This window comes from Protopterus annectens, chromosome 4.part1, assembly GCF_019279795.1.
Source record: "Protopterus annectens isolate FY-2018-M chromosome 4.part1, PAN1.0, whole genome shotgun sequence".
NCBI classification, from domain to species: Eukaryota; Metazoa; Chordata; order Ceratodontiformes; family Protopteridae; genus Protopterus; species Protopterus annectens.
This window is the reverse complement of record NC_056734.1, coordinates 746,176,512-746,203,553: the sequence shown is the minus strand read 5'-3', so window position 1 is coordinate 746,203,553 and position 27,042 is coordinate 746,176,512. Positions and strand designations below refer to the sequence as shown.

At 35.9% G+C, this 27,042-nt stretch overlaps 1 protein-coding gene across 1 annotated transcript in view; it reads left to right on the top strand.

Annotated features, from left to right (window-relative positions):
• Nucleotides 1-27,042, top strand: part of LOC122801287 (vomeronasal type-2 receptor 26-like) — a 144,373-nt gene that overhangs the window by 49,043 nt on the left and 68,288 nt on the right. The window contains exon 2 of the mRNA XM_044070835.1: nucleotides 11,802-11,925. Coding sequence (XP_043926770.1) covers nucleotides 11,802-11,925 — 124 coding nt within the window. The remainder of the gene's footprint in view (nucleotides 1-11,801; nucleotides 11,926-27,042) is intronic.

Sequence of the window (27,042 nt, the reverse complement as noted above, 5' to 3'; positions counted from 1 at the left end):
AGCAGTGTACTTGCAAGCTAAGCAACACCATAGATGACCAAATGCAGGTCTAACAATGGTAGAGGACTCCAAAGGATAGAACCAAACCTACGACCATGCATTTGAAAGGCAAACAACCAAGCACAGTGCCAAACAGAAGTACTGTAGAAGAGCAGTAAAGACTGCTACATACACCAGTAGCTGTACACAATCCAAACAAACATGTAATGGAATGTGTATATGTTACGTACATATGCCATAACAAAGGCAACACACAGCTATAGATGTGTATGTATAATAATGGGTCAGTAGCTTGTTTTATTTTATTTTATTTTATTCTTGGTGGTTGTATATATAGATGTGTATGTATGTCAGTGGCATAAATGCAATGTACATGAAATCAAGGTCAATAGACATATATATGCCAATGAAATGGAATAATAAGTTAAGTTATTTAACAGTACAGAATATTGAACATACCAGGTTGTGCACATGGATGTGAGAAAACCACACTGAGTAACATACAAGTGCATTAAGAATAAAGACATATTACAAGCCTTAGCTAGCAACTTATGTGCATGTGTCCTGCATTGTAAATTAGCCATACATTTGCCACATGTTCACAGTCTCAATGTAAGAAATGACAATGGACAGTAGTTTTAACAAAAACAAGCATACCTGCAAAAAAAAATACTAGGGCAATATTAAGGTGGGAGGGAGGTGGGCAACCTGTGATTACATCAGGGTAAAGCAGGGCATGGTAAGTTGATGCAATGCAAATGTGTGTTTAAAGGACACAGGATGCTATAAAAGACACACAACCATAGAAAATGTATATCAAATGCCCAGATGGCTTGCTGATGTCCACAAAACTGGACACAAAGCGCACATACACATAAATGTACAATCATATCACATCAACATGCATAGATAAGCAGGCTAAAAATTACAAGCATGTACACATAAATTGTTAAACAAATGTCAAAGAAATGCAGGTTTATGTCAATCCCCCTGTTCATTATAGAGCAGAGGACACTCCTGCGAACATCATAACAACACATCAGCAGTACATCAAACATCACTGAATGTTTACTTGTCAAAAATATATTTCTGTGTCAGTGTGCAACCAACTATGTGCACACACACACATGAACAGTCATAAGTCTATAACTATTTATGGAAGATGTACACCAGGTTTACTACATCATGGGTGTGGAAATGCTATAAACAACAAACATGGTGTAATGTACTTTGAATAAATGTGCAATCTATAGCATTGTGTACAGATAACTGTACAATACTGATTGATGCAGTCAGAAAAAGTGGACGCACATAGACCGGATATACCTGTATATGATCCCACATGGCATCAGTATTGCCAAGCTATGGCAAAACACCACATCATGACAGTGGAAAATCATGAAAACTGCAATCCAAAAACATGTGGAATGACATGCCTGTATGTTGCACATACCTGATATGGCAAAACAGACATCCAAGACATATGACACTGTTACTGTTAAACTATGGAAAACATATGCTGTCTGTCAGTCATCCCAGTAAGACACATTTTTACAGGCTGCCTGTTGCAGCACTATCAACACTCTAATTGCCACAATGCATGGACCGGTTATATGTGTGTGGACAATGTAATGTGTGTCATGCACACATTGAAAACAAAGTAAATGGTGCATGATAATGCATAAACATAACAGATAGATGGTAGGCATGCACAAAAGTGTATATACAGTCCAGTCAATGAAATGACAATCACCACATTGGCACCTCCTGAAAATTGTCTCTATCACTGTTGTGACAATGTTTTCTCTGGGGTGCAGGCAGGATTTCTAAGCCAGTGGCAGGTCCAGATGCCTTGGCATCATCTTCATCATTGTCACCATCTTCTTCGCATGAATCTGGCAGTGTTGATATCTTTGTATTAGTGAACATCCTTGTGTACCATGTTCTATATAGATAAATTGCCAAATACAACAGAAAAGAAAACAAAATGTCTATCATAAAGAACATTCCCATGAAAATCATAGAACAACACAATATCATTATGATGACAATATATACAAGGACTGAGACACGTCCATTATGGACAGAGTTACCTATGGCCCTATAGGCCATACTCCTTTAAAGGACAACATTATTCTTTCCTGAAGAATTCTTTCTGCTTAGACACACACACACACACACACACACACACACACACACACACACACACACACACACACACACACATACACGGGTCATTAACTTTGCTGTCTGCATTCAAAGATTTATATTAGCATCCACAACATTGCATTGTAAAATGAGGAGAAAGGTATTGGACAATATAGTAGACAATAAGCAGCATGATATTTGGCTGAACACATATCAGTGAAATGAGTACAACTCTAAAAACAATGTGATATGTTCAACCAAGACAACGGTACATGCAGAATGTAATATACTGTATCCCTTATTAGTATTACATGTGTACAACTATATGTATTATACTCAAAAACAATCAGGAATCAGAAGGCTTACAAAATAATTATTTGAGAATATGCTTGCTGACTGTAAACTGCTGCTATCAAATGGATACCTGTTCAATTGGCAGTCAAACTAGGGTATGGTAAGGTTTTTAAAAAAACAACCAAGAAGTTGGTTCATACTTGTGTACAGCATATCACCACCAAACAAAGTTTAAAGAAACATCATTTAAGGCATAACTATAAGATCAACATGACATACTAAATACTTATATAGTCATAATGTAGGTTTCTGTTGTTAGTCCACAGAGTTCAGGGAAGTACCAGTAAGAATTGCAGACAATCTCTAAATCCTCCTCTATATATTATTTTCATTTGCAGTGGAAGTCTGTCTACACAACTGCATATGGGGCTGAACCAAAATATATAGAATAACAACACCTGTATTAATAAATTTCCAGACAACATGACTCCAAGAACCTTTAACAGCAGGGAAGACCATGATGTCAGATATAAGCGAGGTTGACCAAGACTGAGTTAGAGTGTGTTCAACAGTGTAGTACACATAGCTGCCTCATATTATTTCAGTACCACTGTACTGGGATATATGCTTTATGAGATAAACATGTGCATTAAGTCATGTGTGCCTTCTCTTTTTTCATGTTATAATATTGCACAGATATGTAAGTGTAGCACTGATGTGTGTACCTTATTGTTTACCATACAGTTGTATCACTGAGTGTGTATGCATATCTGTGCCATTTGTGTCCTGGGTTGATGTTTATTTTTTTGACACATTTGCATATATTCATGTTGGAATATGTAGGTTTATGTTATGTGTGATGCTCAGTGTGTACATCTAGTGGGTGGTTGCCACTAATAGAATCTGTGTTGCTGCGGTGGGGCAACATCTGAACACTCCTATTCTATCAGTGTACTCATGTATGAGTAGCTTGTCATGATTCCAATGCTTGGGTCAGATGCTGCTCTGTACACTAGACCTGCACATGTGGTCACACCCTATGTTGCCTACGCTTGTGACCTCTGTCCCATATGTCTCCTGATCCTCCACCAATAACAGTGGGATGTCTTCTTCAGACATTTGTAGTTTTGGTGTAGTTGATCCACACCAGCAGCTAGAAGGCTGCCATGTGCTCTGGTTAGCATGTTGTGCACATGGCATGCATCATTTCATCTGTGCTGCCTTCTCAGTTTTGTATTGCAGTGTATTGAACCCCTGGATGTGTCCAGAGATCTGAACCTAACTTTCAATAAACCAAAGACACGCTCTATGGTGTTTCTGGTTGGTGTGTGTGCTCTATTGTAGGCCTCATGTGCTGGGTTGGATGGTTCATGGTAGGGGTGTCATTAGTCATGGCTCAAGTGGATAACCACAGTCACCTGTTGTGGGGAATAAAAACACTTTTGCTCAAACTGGATTGTTGAGAGGGGTATCCTTAACCAACATCCTAGCTTTGTTCCTGTATTTTTCAGTAGCAGTTCTGCATGTATTTCCTTTTGTTGGAATGCAGCACTGAATCCACTTTCCCTACAAATAGTAACATCATGGACACTTCCTGGGTATGTTGCCATTATGTTTGTTATGTTGCCGTCTGCTGCACACACAACTTGGCAGCTGATGGTTAGCCATCCCTTACTGTTTATGTATCAGTCTGCTTCTGGATGTACTGGTGTCTAGATAGGTATCTGTGTACAATCTATTGCACCAAGTACATGGGGGAAGTCTGTGATGTTATAGAACTGGTGCATTACAGTATTCTGCTCCAGGGAGGTGGATGGAAAATGTATGTGTTCATCCTCCTTGCTGCACATTGCTTTCAGGAAATTTGCTAGGACACAATTGACAGCTGTCTGTTATAATCCCACAGCATCACCTATGCACCTCTAGAATGTCCCAGATGTAAGTAGACCCAGGCTGAGACACACTTTGGTTTCAAGGGGGATGGGGTTTCCTCCCAGGGTCTACACAGACATGTGAGGGGCACACATGTTACAGACAGCCTGCACCATTTGTCTCTGTAGACAATATCTGTCAATTATTTGCTAGTCTGACAATTAGTTTAGTTGCTGCCTTGCTATGATTCTAGCTGGCTGCCTTCTAGGACGCACAGTCACAGCCTCATTTATGGCTTTCATCACTGCTGCCTGTTTCAGTATATTAACAGCAGGTTGTATTTTTATTAATTTTTGTTTGTTTGTTTGTTTGTTTGTTTGTTTTGCTATGGATTTTGCTGTAACCCATAGTATTTGCTTGAATTCCTTGAGGTCCATAATGTATGTACCAAGGAAGTCAGAAATGGAGTTGGCATGGCTATTTGTAGTATTTGAGTTGCATTGTGTGCAAACAATGTACTTTGGAATCACACTGGCATGTGTAGAATCCCTTATTATCCCATGCTGAATACTTAAGTACTCAGTCTTCTGGAATCATGCCTGCAGCAGGTGTGCTGAAGTTTTCCTTTGGCATGCAGTGCTGTCTACATATAGCTTCTGCAGGCTTTACAGAATCTGGCTCAGAGACTCAGTAAAAGAAGTTTGTGATAGAGGTTGTGGATAGAAGATATTAGTGTAAGGGCCTGTTCTGATGACACTTTTGTTGGTGTCTTGTCGGAATGCGCCATCTTCTGTTTTCTTTTTCTTTTTTCTGGTTTGAGTGGTGATTCTTTCTGTCCTTGTAATAAATATTAGAGATAGAAGACAATAAAGAGTTGTTAGGCTTAAGCTAGGTTTCAGTAATTATGAGGACAGCAGGGTATAAGTGTATAATTACATCCTTCTATCAGTTCAAATTTACTGTTAATGATATAGATATGGGACTTGCAGAAGTAATTATGAGAAGGAATAGTAGAGCAGCTGGTTGAAAGTATGACAGGGCAAGACAACCCAGGTTGATTTCAGTGAAATCAGAAAATAGGAGACACTATTTGTGAAAAACAGTCTAGGATGCAGAGAAGAAACTTATGTAAAGACAGTAAAGGAAGTAAAGTAATGGGGTAGGGCTGGGATGAAAAGAAGTGTTAATTAGGGACATAATGTTTAAAGGTTAAAAAAAAAGAATACATTTGCTGTTAACAAAATTTGAGTTACTAATTTTGTGGTGAGAGAGATATGTAATTGGCGAGGACTGGTGGGAATTTTGAAAGAAAAAAGTAAATACTAGTAGGGTGGGGAGTGTAATTGAGATCAGGTGGATGGACTGAGAATGTTATGTACAGAATCTCATAAAGATAGCAAGGAGGTAAAAAGTGAAAGTACACATGGTAAAACAAATCATGACAGAAGAGTTATAAAAGTAAAGCAGCTAGACTGATATTGAAAAGGAGAGCAGAGTATATAGTGGGTGGGTACATGAAGAGCCTCATGAAGAGGTGATCATCTATATACTGAAGATTTAGGTTAAGGACTTTGGAGATGTTAAAGGAGGAGGTACAACAAATGGGAGTGGAGTGGTAAGAAAGAGAAAATGGAATATAACTGACACCTGTGTTTCATTATAACAAAGGACTAGGGAGAGAGAGGTAGAGACTGTGAGTGTGTGTGAGAGAGAGATAATAGCAAATTAATGTAAAGGACAAAAGGGATAAATCTGCAAAGAAAGCTGCCACCAACCCTTTCAAAGTAGTAGGGAGAGGAGATGGAAGTGTGGTAAAAGGTAAATGAGAAGGTAAGAAAACCAATTACTGGAGTATTGACAATATGGGATAAAAGTAAGAGAGACAGAAAATCACTGTGAATGTTGATATTAATGCAAGGACAGATTGTTTATCTGACAACTAAATTTACAAAGGGATGCAAGCAAATAGCTTGAAAATTGTTAGAAGAAGAGGCAGTAATAGAGATGAGTAAGACGATGAATAAGGCAAAATGAATGTTTTAGTATCTTTTCCACACACATTTTTGACTTGATAAAAACTGCACTATATTCATTCAAATGGGGAGGAAATAATTTCTGTAACTTCTTGTGTCATTTTAAAATTTGAGGATATCTCATGATTGCCAGCAGGGTCTGAGATCACTTCTCCATTGAGAAACAATTTTGTTTAGCAACAATCTGTATACTACAATTTCTGTTCAAGACCATTGCAAGACTTTGATAATTGGTGTAGTATTTGATATAATCTACCTCCAATTACTGTTGGTGTCAAGCATATAATACTGGAGGCAGTATTGTCAACAGAAAGATCCACTGGACACCCATGAATACCTTCTAACTTTTGTATAAAAATTATTGTAATAGACTGGGTATTTTTAGTTACTGCATTAAAATTTTTCATATCTTTATCCCAAAACAGAACACACAGTGAATCATTTAGTGTTGAAAGTCTAACATAGCTTGTGTCACAGTGTGATGGAAAAAATAAGTCCCAAAAGTAAGGAGAAACAGATGGAGCAGGAGACAGCTGGAGAAGAAATATGGACACAGGAAAGAAAACAATATTTCATTTATTTATGTATTTATTTATTTTACATTTGTTTACCGGGGAGGTCCAACTGGACAAAGCTGTCTGTTTTCAGCAGAGGCTGGGGGAGAAAATCTCCAGAAACAATTGCTAACATACTATACATAAGATATTTACATGAGCATTGTGCTTTACACATACAGTTAAAACATACACCAGATAATAACATATGATTACATAAGATATTTACTTAAGTATAGTGGTTTAGACAAATAAAAGTATAGCAGGTGATAACATATGATTGTTGTTCATAGAGTATGTTTAGTAGAGATAATCATGAAGATGTAATGAAGATAAAAGAAAAAAGGAAAAACTAAAAATACTAGCCAGTTTGTCAAAGGAGGCGAATATAGACAATTTCATATGAGGTTCATTGACATTTTAAGGGAAAGCTTTTCACCTTAGTCTAGGGGAGAGTTAGTGGGTATAGATGGGACAGTGGAGAGTAGGTGGCAGTGAGTTTGTAAGAAACACATGATAATAAATATAGTGCATCTGTGGGAGTTTTAAAGAAGAGGTTGGATAGTGGGTAGGGGAAAGGTGTTAGAATATGTCAGCCAGGTGCTAGGCAGTTGCATGGCCAGGAGTTGTTTAGGAGGGAAATAAGATGTATTTTGAAGATGGTTTTGTTAGGTTGTAACCTGATTTGTAGTGATAGGGAGTTCCAAGTCTTGGCAATGTTGCTAGAATACAGGGAGTCACCAGAGCTGTAATGGTTTTCAGAGATTGTGATTAGTGCTTTGTTAGTGGATCTAAATTTTCAGTTATTGGAGTATAGGGTGATCAGGTCTTGTAAGGCTGGAGTTTTCTCAGGTTGGTACAGTATTTGGTGAACTAGAAGAAGTTGGTTTAGAGCTAAGGTGTTAGGGAGTGCCAGACAGGAAAGCTGTTTTAGGGCCTGACAGTGGTGGGTGTGGTAGGAGGAGTTTGTGGCAAATGTTGCCATTTTTTTATAGCATACTGATACCTTGTTTAAATCACTCTTGTTTAGATTAATTAGGACAGGTGAAGCATACAGTAAGGTAGAGAGAAGATGGATACGAGCTAGAGTAACTTTACTATTGCTGGTTAGAAAGTTTTTACATCTGTAAAGACTACCTAGTTTTTTGTTGACTTTGGTTATTGTATGAGCTATGTGTTTGTCAAATTTCATATTATTGTCAATAATGACCCCTAGTAATTTGGTTTGTGTGACGGGGGAGATAGAGGTGTTATCAGATGCAGAAATAGAGAGCAGGGGTGTAGGTACTGCTGCTTTGGAAGGATAATATAATATGGTGCAATATTTATGAAAAAGAAAAAGCAAAACTAATCAATGCTAAAAAAAGCTGTACCACAGTCATTTGAAGAGAAATGCAGACAAAGGCATCGGGATATGAAAAATTTTATAATACAACAAATAAAAAAAAATTGAAGGGACAAAGTAGAAAAGACAATTAGTAGTGGAGAAATTAAAGAAATAGAAAATGACGTTGTGAATTACCCGTGACGTGAATGATTTTGTGTAGAAAATCCAACCTTGTTAGCATTGCTGCATGATGGAAGGGTGAGTCCCCAAATTAAGGTGAAACAGGTGGTAGCAGGAAGCATCTGTTTAGATGCCATGTGAAGATACTCAGAACCCTTCAGAAGGATACCAGTACAAAATGTCATTTGGAGCTGCATGGCAAGGGAAGAAACAGGAAATAGTGGAAACTCTGATACATTAAATGTTCTGGAGTGAAAGTCCAGTGAATTTCCATATGAAAGAGCAATGGATGATGCAGGAAAGTCATATGGATCAGAGGATCATTTGTAGTTAAAGTTATAATGGAGAATTATAAAAAGGGAAAAAATCTAAGTATTGCATGGATAGTTTACATAAAAAGAATTTGACAGCATCCCACATTCATGGATAAGGAGTGATTCCAGATGTACAAGATAAACCCTACATTGATCAATTACATTAGAGTGACCATGAGACAGTGGCAAACCACATTGCAGCTAAGCCATGATAAGGGACCAATTATTATCCCAAGGATAACAAAAAAAAAAAAAAAAATCAAAGGGGGTATTCCAGAGTCACTTTTTTTTCACCACTGCTCTTTTGTCTTGCCCGTAACCCATTGAGCTGTCTAGTTTAGAACTTTGCAGATTAGATCATGGCTACAATTTGGCTCCCAGAAAACAACAAAGTGTTAAGACAGCTAATCTTCTTTTTGTAGATCATTTAAAACTTCATAGTTCATAAGAAGTGGAGCTGAGAATTCACTTTGGAATCTCGAAATTCCGAAACATCAAATCTCATATGATTGAAACCATCTGATCGATGTTTTGGAATATCAAAATTCCGAAACAAATCTCCCCTCAAAAAAACAACTACTTAAATGTTTATGCAGGGGGCAAGCCCCCCCTGTACCCCCACACCCCCGCTACTTAAATATACCAACTCCAAGATCGCAGTACAGCGAGGAAAAGAGAAATCTCCCACTCCACGCTGTATGCAGATCTCCATTCAGAATTTTGAAATTCTGAAACTTCGATCATATGGTCTCGACCATATGAAATTTGAGATTTCAGGATTTCAACATTCTGAATGGGACTTGGAACTGAAAACACAACTGGTAGTGGTCAAAATTTCTCAGATGATATGAGAATGTCATTTGGTCTTGCTAAATGTGCAAAAGTACATTAAAGCAGGAAAGTTGCTGTACCAAGAAAATATCAGGACAGGAATGTGCTACAAAGGAATTTAAGCAGGGGAGTGTTTAAATGTTTTCGAATTGATGAAAGATCGACCATAAAATATGAACAAATGCAAACAAAACTCAGTAAAGTATATTTTAGAAGACTAAAATTAATACTGAAAACAGACCTGATATTTAGAAACAAATTCCAAGCTATAACTCAGCTTATTCTCCCAGTTCTAATTTACAGTTTTGGGGTGAATGGCTGGCCCCAAAAGGTATTGAATGGACAAGAAAACAAGAAAAATTCTTCACACTTATCAAATGATATATCAAAATCAGTGCATACCAATATTATATATCCCTTGTTCTGAAGGAGGTCTGGGTCTCCTAGAAATTGGTTACATGTATAGATCTGCAATCATAGGACTGCATACATATCTGCTGACCTCACCAGTTCCAAACATAGTGAAAGTCCTGAAACATGAAGCAAACAAATCTAAGAATCTTATCAGTGTCAAGTAGGAATAGAAACCAAACCAGAAGTAGGCAAAAATTAGTCAACAACTGAATGCACCAAAAAACAGATGAATGAGAAGGATCAGATGAGAAGGCAAGAATGTGGAAAAGGCATAAATATAGTTTCAGCTATAGAAAACTCCTGGAGCAACCTCATGTCGATCTGGAAAGGGTAAGTAGAAGTGAATTTAAATCAAAAGATGAAAGGTTAATATTAGTGGGCCAGGATGGTGGACTACATACACTTTGGTATACAAAGTCCATTGAACATACAGGAGAAACAGATACATTCAGATTTTATAAAGCAGAACTGGAAACAGTCACACATCTTGTTGCTGGGTATGATACAGTAATGGCAGAGGACCTGTAAACTTAAAGCACACCTTTCAACATACAGATTTTTAGCAGAATGTACAGATTTTTGCCTCATAATTTTGGTCTGTTTTTTCTTAAAACTGTGTTTTTTCTGGCAAATTAGTAGTAAATCATTAAAGATTGAAGTTTGGAAATAATGACAGACATTTGAGTTTCAGACTTGATGCCCTTCAGAAAATTCATGCTAATGCAAAACCTGTTGTTGTATCAAATTTTTTTAATTTTGTAAGACTAATATTTAAAAAATGTCCCTATTTTGAGCCTTTGTCCCACTTTTATTTATGACTTTGTCCAGATTTCTTGTTCTAAGAGGCTGAGAGGTATGAGTCTGAAATGCATAATAATGTGGCAAGACTGTTGTATTGGGATTGTGTAATCATTACAATATTAAAGTTGATAAGAAGCAGTGGAAATACAAACCACACAATATTATACAGAACGCTGAAGTTTATTACACATGGGATCACCCATTCGCAACAGTTCAAAAAAATTGATGTGAGAAAATTAGATATAGTGGTCCATGAAAAGAAGACAAAAATTATTATTGAAATTGCTACACCCAGTGATTATAGTGCCTTACATACAGAGAGACATAAAGTCATAAAATAACAGGATTTGCAGTTAGAATCAAGCACAGTGTGGAAGAAGAATAACCAGACTGTTCCAACAGTAGTAGGAGCAACAGGTCTCACAAAAAAAAAGAAATCACAGTCTTATTTAGATATACTAATGATACATGTAACTCATATGAATTGCAGAAGCAGTCACCTCTGGACACATTGCAGTTGCTCTGAAGTGCACTTTTTGGCTTCATCAAAGAATGAAACAATAACAATTTCACAAACTTTAATCATGCTTTGACTGAGGAATAGGGTCCATTCGGGTCAATGTATTAGAAACCCAAAAGACTTGGAGAAATTAAACTGAAGATCAGAAATGTCATTGTTAAATTATCACCAGATAGGTACACATCGCAGATGAAACATATGGAAGGGTGCTTGATTCAACAGCACATATACTAAAATTGGCAAAAATAAGATAAATATGACATGAATATGATAGGAAGTATTTTGCATAGGCAGATATATTAGCAGTCAAATATCAGGAGATTTAAAGGAACGAAAACTCAGAAGTGAATACAGTGACAACAATATTTATCACGCTCACCTCTTCATATAACTAGGCTATCCTATAAAATGGACTGTACTTATGGACAAACATTTAATACAACTGTGAATCAGAGTAAGTACATCTAGCTTCTGCATCTCATTTCCTTTTGCCTTTTGCATTCTGTTTCCTAGGTCCCACACTCTGTGTGCAGTGAGAGCTGTTCTCCAGGATATTGGAAGTCAGCTCAGAAGGGTCGGCCAGTCTGCTGCTTTGATTGTGTCCCATGTTCTGATGGGGAATTCTCCAATCAAACAGGTGAGATAATCATTAAGAAGAATATGTTCAGAATTGTATAAAGTTATTACTGATACTTCTGTGTAGTTAGATTTCAAGGGTAGATCATGTGGCCTTTGTTCGAGTTAAAATCAGTCCCAATTGTGTCCTTCCTCTTGTTCACGTTGTTTTTTCTGAATTTTCAATCAAACTAAAATGTGATTCTGTCCTAAGAAGTGAACATATACAACAAGTTAATCAAAGCTCCTACTATCATTTCAAAGCTAAATGACTCAGTATCTTAAATGTGTTTAATCAAAAGAACCTTATGTTCTTCTTCACAGCATTGTTACAGTAGCAGTAACTATATAGGACATATCCTGCTAAGGATCAGATGTTTGTCCAGTCTACAAAGCTTTGTGCTTCTTCCTTACAAACCATATATCTGCCCTTAGCATGAGATTATGTGCTAGTATAAAAAGGATGTAATGCATGCAAAAAATTGCAACTTTCTTGTTATATGTACATTTATGCAGACTCCTTGTCAACGTAGTGGCATAGGTTTTGACATTTGGTTTCAGCTACAGTTTTGGGCAAATAAGTATTCCCATTGGCAAACCTTTTTTCTGTGTAACAATCTATTTAAATACTGCTTATGTCTGTCAGGAAGGGTAAATACTTGTATGGTAGAAAAATTCCCTACAAGGACACCCATTCTTCTTGTGTTCTTTATGCCTTCTGCTGCTCTGCAGTCTGTGACTGACATCTCCAATGAGGCACTTTTTGCAGTTCATCTCTCCTCATACCTCTGACATGGCCCATTCAGAATCTGGATAAGCTGACCCTGAGAATCACTGCTTGTACACAAGGATGTAGAACTGTTTTATTAAAAATCCACACGACACAGAATGTAGAGGTTAAGCGCTTTCAACTGTATGTTACAGTCTTCCTCAGAACAAATCATTTAAAAAGTTCATCACTTATATACTCAACTATATTGCGATAATTGAATAATTGCTTATAAAACCGCCAAACACTTTAAAGGCATACTGATGGTCAGCACAAATTGCATTGCAAGCAACAGCTTCTCACCAAGTAATGTAAACAGATGAACAAATACATACATGTATAATCTATTGAGATATTTCAAAACGTATAATATATAACAATAATAATATATATACATTTTTGGTTTTAACATCTTATACACATAGTATGTGTGCACAAATGCACTTTAGATACAGTATTCTTATTTAGTGAAGTTTTTAGTATAAACACATATTGATCTGTATAGTTTTTTATGTTAATACCATATATTATTATTGTTACTTATATATTATACGTTTTGAAATATCTCAATAGGTTATACATGTATGTATTTGTTCATCTGTTTACATTACTTGGTGAGAAGCTGTTGCTTGCAATACAATTTGTGCTGACCATCAGTATGCCTTTAAAGTGTTTGGCGGTTTTATAAGCAATTATTCAATTATCACAATATAGTTGAGTATATAAGTGATGAACTTTTTAAATGATTTGTTCTGAGGAAGACTGTAACATACAGTTGAAAGCGCTTAACCTCTACATTCTGTGTCGTGTGGATTTTTAATAAAACAGTTCTACATCCTTGTGTACGAGCAGTGATTCTCAGGGTCAGCTTATCCAGATTTTAGTTACGTTGTTGGTACTTTTTTGCAATGGCCCATTCAGAAGCCACTAATGCCCAAGATTTAAGCACATCCTATTAGGCAATATGCCAGACTGTTGCTGTGAAGGGAAAACCTAAATTTATTATCTCTGAGAATGAGGAAGATATCCCCCAAATTTTACTGAGGGAGGATCATGCCAGATCTCTTATTGACTTCTTGCTTTTGGATTATACCCATAAATCTTTAATGTTGGAAAGCCCTAAAGAGTGGAGTATAAGGACAAAACATCTGTCTCCTTTCACCCACTCAATGTAGTAAACTTCTCATGGAGACTGTTATAGTATTGCCTGGGGCCTTTTAAAGACAATTTAGTCTCTCTAACCTTCTCTTCTAATTTCCACCCCAATTAAATATTCCCCTCTTCCCTGAAAAAGAAAATATTTCTGAATCATAATTGTAATTAATAAGCACACAGGTACCCTGCAAACTCTCAGTCCAAGACAGTTTGTATTAATCAAGAGCAGATCCCACCTACTTAACCTGGACTACTTCTTCGAGAAGGTTATTGAAGCAATAGATGAGGGCAAATCAAAACACACTGCATATCTAGACCTCAGAAAGACAATGAACACCACCCTACTCTCAGATATCATAGATAAATCATCTCAGCTAAAAGGTAATCAATGTCTAACTTTCTGGATAGTAAATAAGCTCACAAATACAACCAAGGAAATTAGGGTAAGCTGTTCTACCTCCACCAAAAACAATCTGTCACGTCAGTCCTTTGGCTAGTCCTCTTTGGCGTTTACTTCTCAGAGTTTAAAGTAAATGTTAAGGGTTTATGGCTGACCAAGTCTGCAGATGAATGTAAACTTGGTGCCATTGTAAACACCACAGAGAACACCAAAATCATTCAAGAAAGCTATTCCCAAGCAAATACTCGGTGCCATAACTATGGACTAAAACTAAATGCCAAGAAATGCATAATCCTATCTTTTGGCAAGCAAGATTTCTCTTGGAATTATCACATTGGCAACACACTACTGAAATTTGATCCTGTAGTTAGTGATCTTGTAACTTGTGTTGACAATGAACTATCCTTTGGTCACCATGTATCAACAAATTAAGGAAGTCCTTTTTCATTACATAGCTTATATCTAAAGTTATGGTGTCCTGGTCTGGAGATAGAATCATCCCATGTACTCATCTCACTTTAAGTGGATCATTGAATATAATAGCCCATTTGACATGTACCTGTCAAAACACTTGTCACACTTGGAGCAATCACAACATTTTCTCCTAAAAAATCACAGGCTGAAATCACAAAATCTATACAAACCATCTCAGTTTTATCCTTCTACTTATTATCATACAGGCTACTAAAATGTGGTCCCTGTCTCACATCTAGAGTCTTTAGGGACCCTACCCTGTCAGACCTATTACACATTCATAAATCCAGTGGTAGAGTAAACACCCTCTTAAGAGATCACAATCTCTTTTGCAACATATTGGAGGGAATACCACTTCTATGGAATGATACTCCACTCTCTATAAAGCAAGGGACTTCTCTTACTCTGTGCAAATGTAATTAGGGCAAATGGATGGGAAACTGCAAATTCTGGCCACTTTAGTGACTATGATATGATAAGAGCCACAAGTAAATATCCCAATATATTAGGGACAAAAAATATCATGACAATGTAAGGATAGGCTTCTATATTATTAGCTTAGTGCATACCTGTGACTGTATGAAGCTATATCAGATGTCAAGAATCTAGACTATGCCTAACACTTACCCATTCCTGCTCCTTGTAAGTTTGAAAGTGAAGACACTCCCACAGTGAAGACATATCCTTTGAGAATACAATTCCTAAAATGCAATAATGTTTCAAATGAGAGGGCAAGGAGGTGTCAGAATCTCAGAAGAGATATAAATCATTGAGAATAGATTTCCCAAAACCAGCAGCCATCCCCCTGTTGTAGGAGCTTTAGAGGGTGTTTTTGCTTCTGCTTCTGTTGCCCCTGATTCCTAGCTCCTACCTCTAAGAAACCTGATAGATTTATAGGGTACCTGACATGCATAAATACCTCAATAAAAACCTTGTAGCAGACCTTGCTACAATTTCTATTAATAGGTCTAGATCTTGTAGGATTCTTCTGCTTCTAACCCTGTGCCAGATAACAAAGATAGCCATTCTTTTGATACATTTGGGAAGAGGGGTGTATACATCTTCCATTTTTACAGTTATAGCAAGCTATTACCATACTTACATGCCCAAGTAACTACTGACTGTTTTAATTAATATGGAGCAAACCTTAACGTCCTTACCAAACTCTGACACTAAATCTTCCCTGTTGAAAATTCTAAACTCTACCTCAAAGGTCACTATGCATTCTTTTAAGTATGCTAACAATACAGTGGACACTGTGTCCAGAGTTGTTGCTTTATGTACAGTAATGTGCATAAATGCATAGTTTAGATTACTGAATTTCCCTAAAGATGTTTAAGTTCAGCTTCTGAATGCACATCTTGCTAGGGGCCATTTGTTATGCAGATTTTCAGCTGAATTATAAAAGAAACTATAAGAAAGGGAAAGTAGATACAAAGAGGCAAAACAATTCTTTTTGTCTCTCTTTTTTAAATGCCAGTGACTGTACTCTTCTTTCTCTGGTCAGGTTTATGAAAATCCTCAAAATCCTGCAGCAAAGCCTTCCAAACAACAATGCATGCAAACTAGCATGCAGATTCAAAAAGGAAAGGAGTCAGACCCTAAGAACCTTCCTTTTTTAAAGAAAACTCAGTGACCACCTATGCATCTTTTCCTTCTCCCTCCTAGCCTCATTCCATTCATTCTTTCCAAATTGCATGCAATGTCTACCACAGTCTTCATTTCTGGAAAGAGACAACATCAGATGCTTGGGTTCTAGAAATAATCCACAATGGTTACAGACAGCAACGGGTGCACATTCCATCTCAACTGGAGATTCTTCTTCCACCAATAAATAAAAAATCTATTTCTTCACAAACATTGCCAGTCCTACTCTTCTAGGATATAAAAGAACCAGGACATCCATCCCAAAGATGCAAAGGTTTTTTTTCAGGAATGCTCCTGTTTTTCAAAAAAGAAGGCACATGGATACCTATACACCTTTCATTTGGTCCCAAAATTAAATATCATCATTTTCAAAGTTTTTTTTTTCCTCTTCTGTTTCCAAACACCTTTTTGGTCACTCTAGACCTTAAAGGTGCACATCTACACCCCCCCCCAATTTACAAAAAGTACAGTTGTTACCTAAAATTCTTTGCCTTGGGCTTGCACTTTCCATTTGCATCTTTACCTTTTGGTCTTTCCACTGCACCAAGAGTTTTTACATGTTATCTAGCCCCAGTCTCATACTTTCTGCAGAAGTCAGGGCATCCATATTTCTCCATATTTGGACAAGTGCTTCATTGTCTCTGTCTCTCTCATATATATATATATATATATATATATATATATATATATATATATATATACTAAAGAATGGCTTAATGTCTCATTCACTAAAAAATTTAATTATCTGTCTCACAAAATACTTTCTGCTCTCTCTGCAAAACTTCAGCAAAGAAATGAATTTAAAAATACCCAAGCCTTTCCTTGTTTCTGATTTTTGACCAAGTTAATTTTTTTCTATCTTAGGGAAATTAAATACCACCATTGCTATAAATACGAGTGTGCCTTCTGGATTTGTTGGAGTACAATGAATGTACTGTATACACTTTTGATGATATCCTAATTGATACAGATTGAGGAAGTTTCACTAGTGCTGTTTTGATTGACCACACCAATGACTTTAATTTGGTGAGGTATAGCTTACTTTACATATCACTCTTAATATTTAGCCACAAGTGACAAAGCTACAAATTGGCTTAAAGACTTTCTTAAAAATAAGACACTTAAGGTAATTCATCCCTGTCTAACTCCACCACCACGTGTTCTCTACTAACTCCATCTTTAAAATTAGACTCCCTTATACCAGTCATCTTATATGAAGATGACATGGCTATTTATAGGTCACTCCCCTCTCTGTTATTAATAAAATTATCTTTGAAAATGGCATTCTTCTCCTTCTCATAACTTAACAAAAGGCAACTCATTCTTAATTTAAAAAAAAGAAAGCTATTTGGACCCACCATAGAATTGCTTTAGTCTCCCCAAAAAATAGATTTAGTTCAACTTCACTGATAGTGTAGAATCTACAGAAACATCTAGGTACCTAGAGATTTGATTTTATCCAGATGGAAACTTTTGACAACATATTGACTGATCTAAGTCTAAAAATTAATACCTTATCAAAACATTGAACATTTCACATTGTCTGACTGTTGGGTCTGTCTCTGCTGTAACAAAAAGGGTCTGACTTTCTCAATTTAAATAATCTCTGGGATTCATTAACAGTTGTGTAGGCACCTCATTAAGCCTACACCATATTAAGTGTGTTAGCAAGATACACGACAGTTCGAATAGAATATGCATGCTGCTCATCACACTTACATGTTTGCAAGCACGTGTTTGTAACTGAATAGTGTTCGTGGCCATGGATGGATGCTTGCAAGTATAAGCACAGAATATAAACAGAATGGCTTGCCTATAGGCAGGACTCACATATGAGCACACACTGTAGCCCAGACATATTAAGGGCAAGTACAGGGAAAGAATACAGAAGGACGGCAAGTGAAATGGGCGAACTGTACACAAATTGTGTTATATTACATAATTAATTAGTGTTGAATGGGAAATGTTTAAAGTATAATAATGTACAGCAAGCAAACATGACAAAGTGTATAAGAAGCATTTCCAACCTATATCCAGCAGTACTGATGTAATGATAATTTATGCCAATGGCAATCCTGCAGTTATGCACAAAAACAAAAACAGACACTGTAATAAAGGATGCGATATGGATATAAAACTGCAGTTTAAAAAAGGGGAGTGAATGTCATAAACATGTTAATGAAATGCCGAGCAGAGATAACAGCAAGGACAGAATATACATTATGGAATCAATAAGTAGACTGCAATTATTGCATTAGAGATTTTTATACAGGGAATTCATGTATGCAAGCTGACACCATTGCAGTATTTCTCACTTCAGCATGTCTACACTAAAACAAAAGGACCTTAAAGCTTTAATATCAAGTACAAAAAACATGGAGGTGTTTTTGCAATGAAATGAAAATGGCACGACTAGGAAAGGCGTTCATCACCTACAAGCACATAACAGACCTAAGGAAAAACAAGCAATCAAACAATATGGCAATGCAAAACGAAAAAATACACATGGTCAAAAAGGTACTGTAACTCAATTTTCACATATATCAAGTTCCCACAAAAGAAAAGAGACTCATATTGCCCATGGGCACAATGTTTATGGACAAAAGCATTTTTATTGCAATAATAATATTAATGATGATGTTTCAGTATGTTTGATGGATCAATTTTTATGTGATGAATATGAATTTGAACATAATGTGAATATAGAATCAAATGCTAATTTTAAGCAATGTACTGTGAGAGACATGATATATAATTTTGGCAAGAAGCTTTTATTATACAAGAATACTAAATTGGACATAGCCTATTTATCTAAATGTCTCAACATGAAATTGGTACCTAAAGGCATTAGATTTTTTAAACTCCCTTTAGGCATCAACTATAGTAAGGAAATGAAAAGGGAGTTTAATGAATTATTTGATAATTTTGGATTTTCGTATATTAGAACTTTAATTAAATATAATGATGAAAAAATGATTCTTTTGACTAATGAGTTAGAGAGTATGAACAATACTATTATCCAGCATTCTGATTTTACTAATTGGAAGGATTTATACAACAAACAATTTAGCAATGCACAGGAGAAAGCTAAGGGTATTTTTGAAAGAAAGAATAGGAAATTAATGAGGGATACGGAAGCATATGAGAATGATCGAGCATATATATGGCCTACTGACAGAAAATCGGGCATTAGAGAGAGAATTAGTAGTCATAATGAGAGACCAAGGAGCGCCAAATGTGAAGAAAATTTTCGAGGGGGCAGATTTTTCCCAGCCCCAAAACAAAGAAACCAATTCAGCAGGTGGAATTGAATAAGACAGTAATTATTAACACCTTGCCACTTAGATTGTCACAGCATAGTTGCCTTGAAGCAAGTAGTGAGAGAACCTTGTGTACTGATAGTGTTATAGTAGATAACACACATTCAACCAATTTAGAAGAAAGCCATTCTGATAGTGTAGATATGGTTGAAGCAATACGTCCAATTATGACAGTACACAATGGTTTTAAAGTTTATAATTACACTGATGTTCTAATAGAAAACGAATTTATAAGTTTAATGAGTAAAGGAATGAAATTTGTTCCAACTACAGGTATCAACTTAGTTGACACAATAAAAGAAATTAAACTGTATTGTAGGAGACTTAACTTGGCAACACAATTTGATGACAATCCACTTGATATACATGCATTTGAATGCGCAAAATTAAAAAAGAAAAGTACATACGTACCGTCTAACCATCCTCATATACACAGTTATGAGCAGATGGTTAGTAAAGATATCTATTGGCTAAATTACAATATTAGGAAAGATAGTCGAAAAGATATCATTAGGCATGATAATCTTACTGCAAAAGAAAGGACTTGTTTATACAACATAATACGTAATAAAGATATTCGTATTATGAAGCCCGACAAAGGCGGTGGTATTGTAATTAGTTATACCACGGACTACAATTCCAAAATACATAATTGGTTATATGAATCAGGCAACTATGAGGTCATATCTATAAATGAAATAAATATAGGCCATAAAAGAATAGACCTCATAATTGAAGAATATATGATTGATAATAGAATTAGTAATGAAATATATATGTTTATTAGAACAGATTATCCGGTACTTGCCAAAATTATAGGCATACCAAAAATTCATAAATCAGTGGAAGACCCTCCATATAGACCTATAGTGTCAGGTTCTAGATCCAAAACATTTAATATAGGTGTCTTGATAGACACATGGACTAAACACATCTACAACGCGGTACCACACATAATGAAAGATTCATGGATTTTTTTCTTCTTACTGAAGACAAATGGAACAAGGAATATATTTTCATCACAATAGATGTGGTAGATTTGTTTTCATGTATACCCAAAGATAAGGGGCTTGAATTTTTCACTAACAGCCTCAGAAAGTACTCAGGCTTTAGTTGGGATAAAATTTGTGTGGTTACTGAACTCATGTCCTTAGTCCTGGATCATAATTGCATCACATTCCAGGGCAAATATTTTAGACAAAAAACTGGAGTGGCCATGGGAGCATCATGTGCTCCCATTTTTGCCAACATGGTCATGCTGGAATGGGAAACCGAACACTTATTTAAAAGTAGATATTACGATAAGATAGAATTCTATGCAAGGTTTTTGGATGATTTGTTTGTGTTATGGAAGGGTTCTGAAACAGAGATCAGTGAGTTCATTGATTTCCTTAATAATACCACAGAATTTTTGAAATTCACTTCCAATTATAGTAGTAAAGAAATAGCGTATTTGGATACACTTATTTGGCATACTGATATAGGTTTTGCTTCAAGAATATACAGGAAACCTACATACTCGAATGATTACATTGCATATAGTAGCAATCATCCACCTTACACTTTCAAAAACATCGTTAAAGGACAGTGTATTAGAACAGCAAGAATGTCATCTAGTTTGGATGTTATGAAGGAAGATATTAACATGTTATGCAGTATGTTTAGAAACAGGGGTTACCCAGATAGAATGTTAAAGGGCATCTCCCAGTATGTCATTTCTCAGTGGGGCAACAAATTTAAACCATTATTAGGAGCTATGGACACAGACAATACTATTAAGACAAAGGAATTACAACATAATTTTAATAGAGTATGTGTCCTTACTTACACTCCATTTGTGCACTATATTAAAGAAATTTTATACAGACACTGGGATGTCATTATCTCCAACAATTTGAGTATTAAGGTAGGAAATGCACCTAAAATAGTATACAAAGTTGCTCCCAATATTAAAAGAATGTTGGAATATACAGAAACACAGAATGGTATGATGGTGAAACAAAAAAGAGGTAGTACAAAATGTGGAACATGCCGTCAATGTCGTTATATTAATGAAGTAAACAAAATAGTATTAGAAGATATAAACCACACAGTTATTAGATGTTTAAGAGGAAATTGTAATAGCAAACAAGTGGTTTATATCGCCTGTTGTATTGCATGCAAGGCATATTATATAGGAAAAACGGAAAGGGTCATTAAAAAACAGATATATGAACATTATTATAAGATACGCAAAGAAGATACCACAAATGCCCTTTATAGACATATTTTAGATAAAGGGGAGAAACATAGTTTTGTATTTGCTATTATTGACCAAATAAACACACATGAGGGTAATTGGAAGAATAAGTTAGCACTGAAAGAAAGTGTATGGCAAATTAAAACTGACGCGACCAGGTACCCTGGTCTCAATGATTCTATAAGCATCAAGCCATTCCTTATGTGTGATTAAATATTGTTCTTTTGATTATTCTATATGTTATAGGCCAGCATTAGATTACATTCATGTATATACAACATCTTGTTTATTTCTTTGACGTTTAGATACACGTGTTGTATTTTAATTTTTTCCATCTGAGTTTTATTAATGCAATTTTATGTACTTTATGTATTTCTGTAATATTGGTATCAATTTTTTCATCAGAATATAAATAATATAAAAAAATTTTAAACAACAACAAATACATTTTTAAAAAAATTATACTTAACATTTTATTAATAATATTAACATTTATTAAATTTTATTCAATTTTATTCAATTCATTTTATATAACTCATATTCATACTTATTACATTATGTACTTAATGAATATTTATATTGTATATAAACCTATATAAGTAATCATATATATACAGTTTTTTGCAGTATAGTACATATTTTTTATTGTGGTACATTATTTTATTTAATTTAATTTAATGTAATTATATACACATAAATATTCTGTATTTTATTCATATATTTATATTGAATATGTATTTTTCATAATATAAAAGTGTAAATAGCATTTCAACTAGTCATAGTTAGCTATATTCACTTATTTATGTACATGTTCATTTTCAAACAATATTAGCAAACAACATCATGTATATACAATATCATTTTTCAAACATCGAATGATATTAATTGATTTTTATACAATATTAATAGATTATTATTACATGTAAATGTTACATAACCAACGATAGAGAAGAGTTTATATTTATGATCATGAAGTTATGTATACTCTTTAGTTAGAGATGCGTTTTTTATAGGGAGAATTTATTAGAATGTTTTCCATGTGTTTTATGTTGTTAACGCTGAGACTGAGGCATATGTCAAGCTGATAATGGTTTTGCCACTTTAAAAGATTTTGGCACATTTTTTAAAAAACCGCAGGTACTGCTGCTATTTATTCTTGGTAGCAAACACTTTTCAATGGTTCTGATGAAGACTGGCATTGCACCAGTTGAAAGCGCTTAACCTTTATGTCAATTCTATGGATCTTGTTTGAATAAACTTGTTGGTGTTACTCAAGGATTTACTGAATCAGTTGGATTTTTTGACCATTACCCGTATGAGCAGAGTTTATTCTTCACTTTCCTTCCTAGCCTTCCTGTTGACGACTAGGAAAGGCGTTCATCACCTACAAGCACATAACAGACAAGCAAGTGTTGTATAGTCCTGTAAATGCTAAATGGTAATCTAATAATACACAACATACATAACTGAAAAATGTTAAGACAGAATGAATGACGTCTCATGAGTCCAGTTTTTCCAATGGTGATTTGTAAACATCTTCAATATTATAATCCTGGGCATGGTCACATGGGATTACAGGGAACAGTAATATAACAGCAAATGAACAGCAGCAACACAATAGAACATGTTGCAACAGAGGACCAATCACAGTTTCTGATGGTCTGGCAGCATGCCATGCAGTAAGAAACATTTATGGAATCCTTTATCTGCCATTAAGCTGTCTAGAGTAACAAAAGCAATTGCATACAAATGGATGAAGACATGCAGTACATGGAATAATTATCATGTGAATACATAATGCATGTAAGTAATGAATGACATTAGGAAAATTCGCATCATATCATTTTCGAACACCTGCCAGGACAGATATCAGACAGGTGCATAATAATCATGGTCGCCACAGAAATACACATATTGGTCAAATCATGAAGAACACCCTTGAAGGGCTTACACCACTTTCTTATGATATAAGGTACATGGATTACCTACCTTGTAGGACAAGGCTTGAGAAAGGTGGCACTCTGAGTGTGCCATAACTATTGTCTGTATGTAAGCCACTGTTGTCTGATAAGCAGATTATACCAGATTCAAACTCTTGCCTATTATACAAGGCTCTGTTCAGACTTTTATATTGACTGCATGTGCCACATCACATAGAAATGGAGACTGTCAAAAATAACTAAACTTGAATTTGTGTATTAAGACAGAAGATACAAATATAATATAAACTATCAGATTTAGTGAGACTGCTGGAAAGGAGCTACCCATGTTAATGTCCACAGTAAGCATTACAATATCAGTGCTTCTTTGACAAGGAAACCGTTTCCAGCATGTAGGACATACACTGTCCCAGAACTGAACCACAGTCTATCTGTGTAGGCATGCTATATATGCTGTACAAGCCAGTACTCAATGCACATGCCACAGGAGCACAGACAGCTTGACATGTCCCGGATAACCATTAGATTGTCATGCATTTGCAATCTGTGATGATATATTATTGTCCAACAGAAAAATGGATAACAATAACTAAATACAGTGGAATTTATGTAATGTCAGTGCATTCGTATAATGTTGCCTGTTTCAGGAACTGAACAGACATATGTGACTCTATTGACTAATAGCATGTTGATCAACCACAAGTATAACAGTGAAAGTCTTAACACTATTGTAACACCCCGCCTAAGCTAACTTATTGCATCATATATATGTGTTATAAATATTCTCTTTGAGGTAAAAGGGAGACCTCTCCCACTGTAAATGGACACATTATAACTGTAATAAATGCCATTCGTGCATTACAGTATAAGAACCAACAATGCTAACAGGCACTGAATGTGGATGTTGAACATATGTGCATGTGACAACAGAAAATAGATGATATTGTACATGGTGAATACACCATGGTAGAACTGTCACTATAGTTGTGAGATATATTGGTATGCAAAGGCATTACATCATGTTATAGCTGCAAGGGATCTGTTTGACTGTAATTGCTGTACTAAGTCAACAACATACAACATGTTGTCTCATTCCCTTGTGCCAGAGGATAAAACTACCTACATATGTTATGTAAGGAAAATGTAATCACATGTTTTCATTACTCTGAATAAAAGCCTTGCCGTGTGACAAATTATTATATTTGTTGTAAGAGGGATCAACGTCTATATGTATACAAAGTCAATGTGTTTGATAACAGTTTTCACAACATGGACAGTAACAATAGGACTGACACAACATAATATGAGCAGTAATGACTGGATTTGAACTAACTACCCAAGATCACAAGCTAAAGATTAGTACCTGAACCGCAAGTGCCACATGACATGTTGTGGTATAACTGGGACAGTGCACATATGGATAGTGGAGTTGTGCAGCATTTTAAAACATTTACCTGCAGTAGATGTTGATTGAGCACATGATCACCTAACTGTAAACACCCACACACACACACACACACACACACACACACACACACACACACACACACACACACACACATGCGCGCACACACACACACACACACACACACACACACACACACACACACATACACACACACACACACACACACACACGTTCCCAATACTGAGCAATGAACCTCCTACCGATCTAGTTATACACTGTAGAAAGCACTGAATTAGTCACAAGCACCAGAGGAGGTATCTTACTTTTAAGTTTAGCGAATGTACTTTTGCCAGGACAAGGTTTCTTTGAGAACTAATCCTTCTTTTACGCCTAAAATGGTATCTGAGTTTACTTTAAGTCAAACTATCCTTCTCTCCATTTTCTTTCCTGAACCTAAAAATGAGGGAGAAAAGACACTCCTATACTGGATGTCAACAGACAACTCAGGCACTATCTTGACAGAAATAAATCTATCAGATCAATTGTTCATTTATTGTGAAGGTACAAAGAAGGGAAATAGTTGTCAAAACAGACTATTTCCAAATGGTTCTCTAAGGCTATTACCTATTGTTATACTCATCATGACAAATCTATTCCATGCAGGGTCTAGGTCCACTCTACAAGGATCTTTGCTTCTTCTATGGCTTTTTGGAAAGGGTTAGATTCTAGAAGTATTCTTAAAACTGTTAGTTGATCTTCTGTGTATTCATTCACAAAGCCCTATAACCTGGATTCCTTATCTAGGTCTGGATCATGCTTTACTAGGATCATTCTCCAAGGGTGTCTGGATCTTTCCTCTTCCACCTCCCAAATATAGTTAGCTATGGTAGTCTACCACTATAGCTAAGGCTACTGCAGCAAAGATCAATATGAAGAACATAGTGCAATTAAGTTAAACTCACAAAAACAGTAGATGTTTAAATGATCACTATGGCAGTAGCTGCTCCCTCCCTCCATCCTACTTGTTTTTTGGTGTGGTTTTTATATCAGGGTGTGGACATTTATTTTTTTATTATTCCTCGCCTTGTCTGTTTGGGGCACAGCCTCCCTCTCTCTGTTGGCAGAAGAGATCTGAAAAGCTTTGCACCCAAACTTGCCTTTTAGTTGGCTCAGCTTAAGATGCTTGACAAATTGTGTGTGTGGAAGATGGCCTAAAACTTTGGAAGTTGGCCAATGTGTTTCATGGAGAATGGTTCAGTAAAAACTGGGATAAGGGAGCTGTGTGCACATTGAAATGCAATTTTTGCAGGGAAAGTGGATACAGCAACAGGCATTAACCCCCCACACCTAAATTTCTCACTTTGAACCTCAAACCTCTTACCTATCTAGTTTCCCAGTGTAGAAAGGACTGCATTAGTTGCATGCACTACAGGAGAAGTCTGACTCTTAAGGGTAGAGAGTGCTTTTTTGTCAGTATGACCACATCAGTGTGTTTCTTAGAGGATGAGTTTCTCATGTTGGGCTTCAAACATCCTATCTATCTAGTTATACAATATAAAGAGCATTGTATTAGTAGCACAGGAGAAGACTGATACTGCTACTGTAAAATAGGCCATTTGAATGATTGGAAAATCCAGTGTTTGAATGAGATGGTACTGTGCATCACGGGTTTTGAAACAAATGCATATGTGTGCACAGGACAATGCAACATCACTATGATTGTCAATGCAATGACGTACTTCTCTACTGAAATATAGCTACTGTACTTAATATACACTGCATTATTG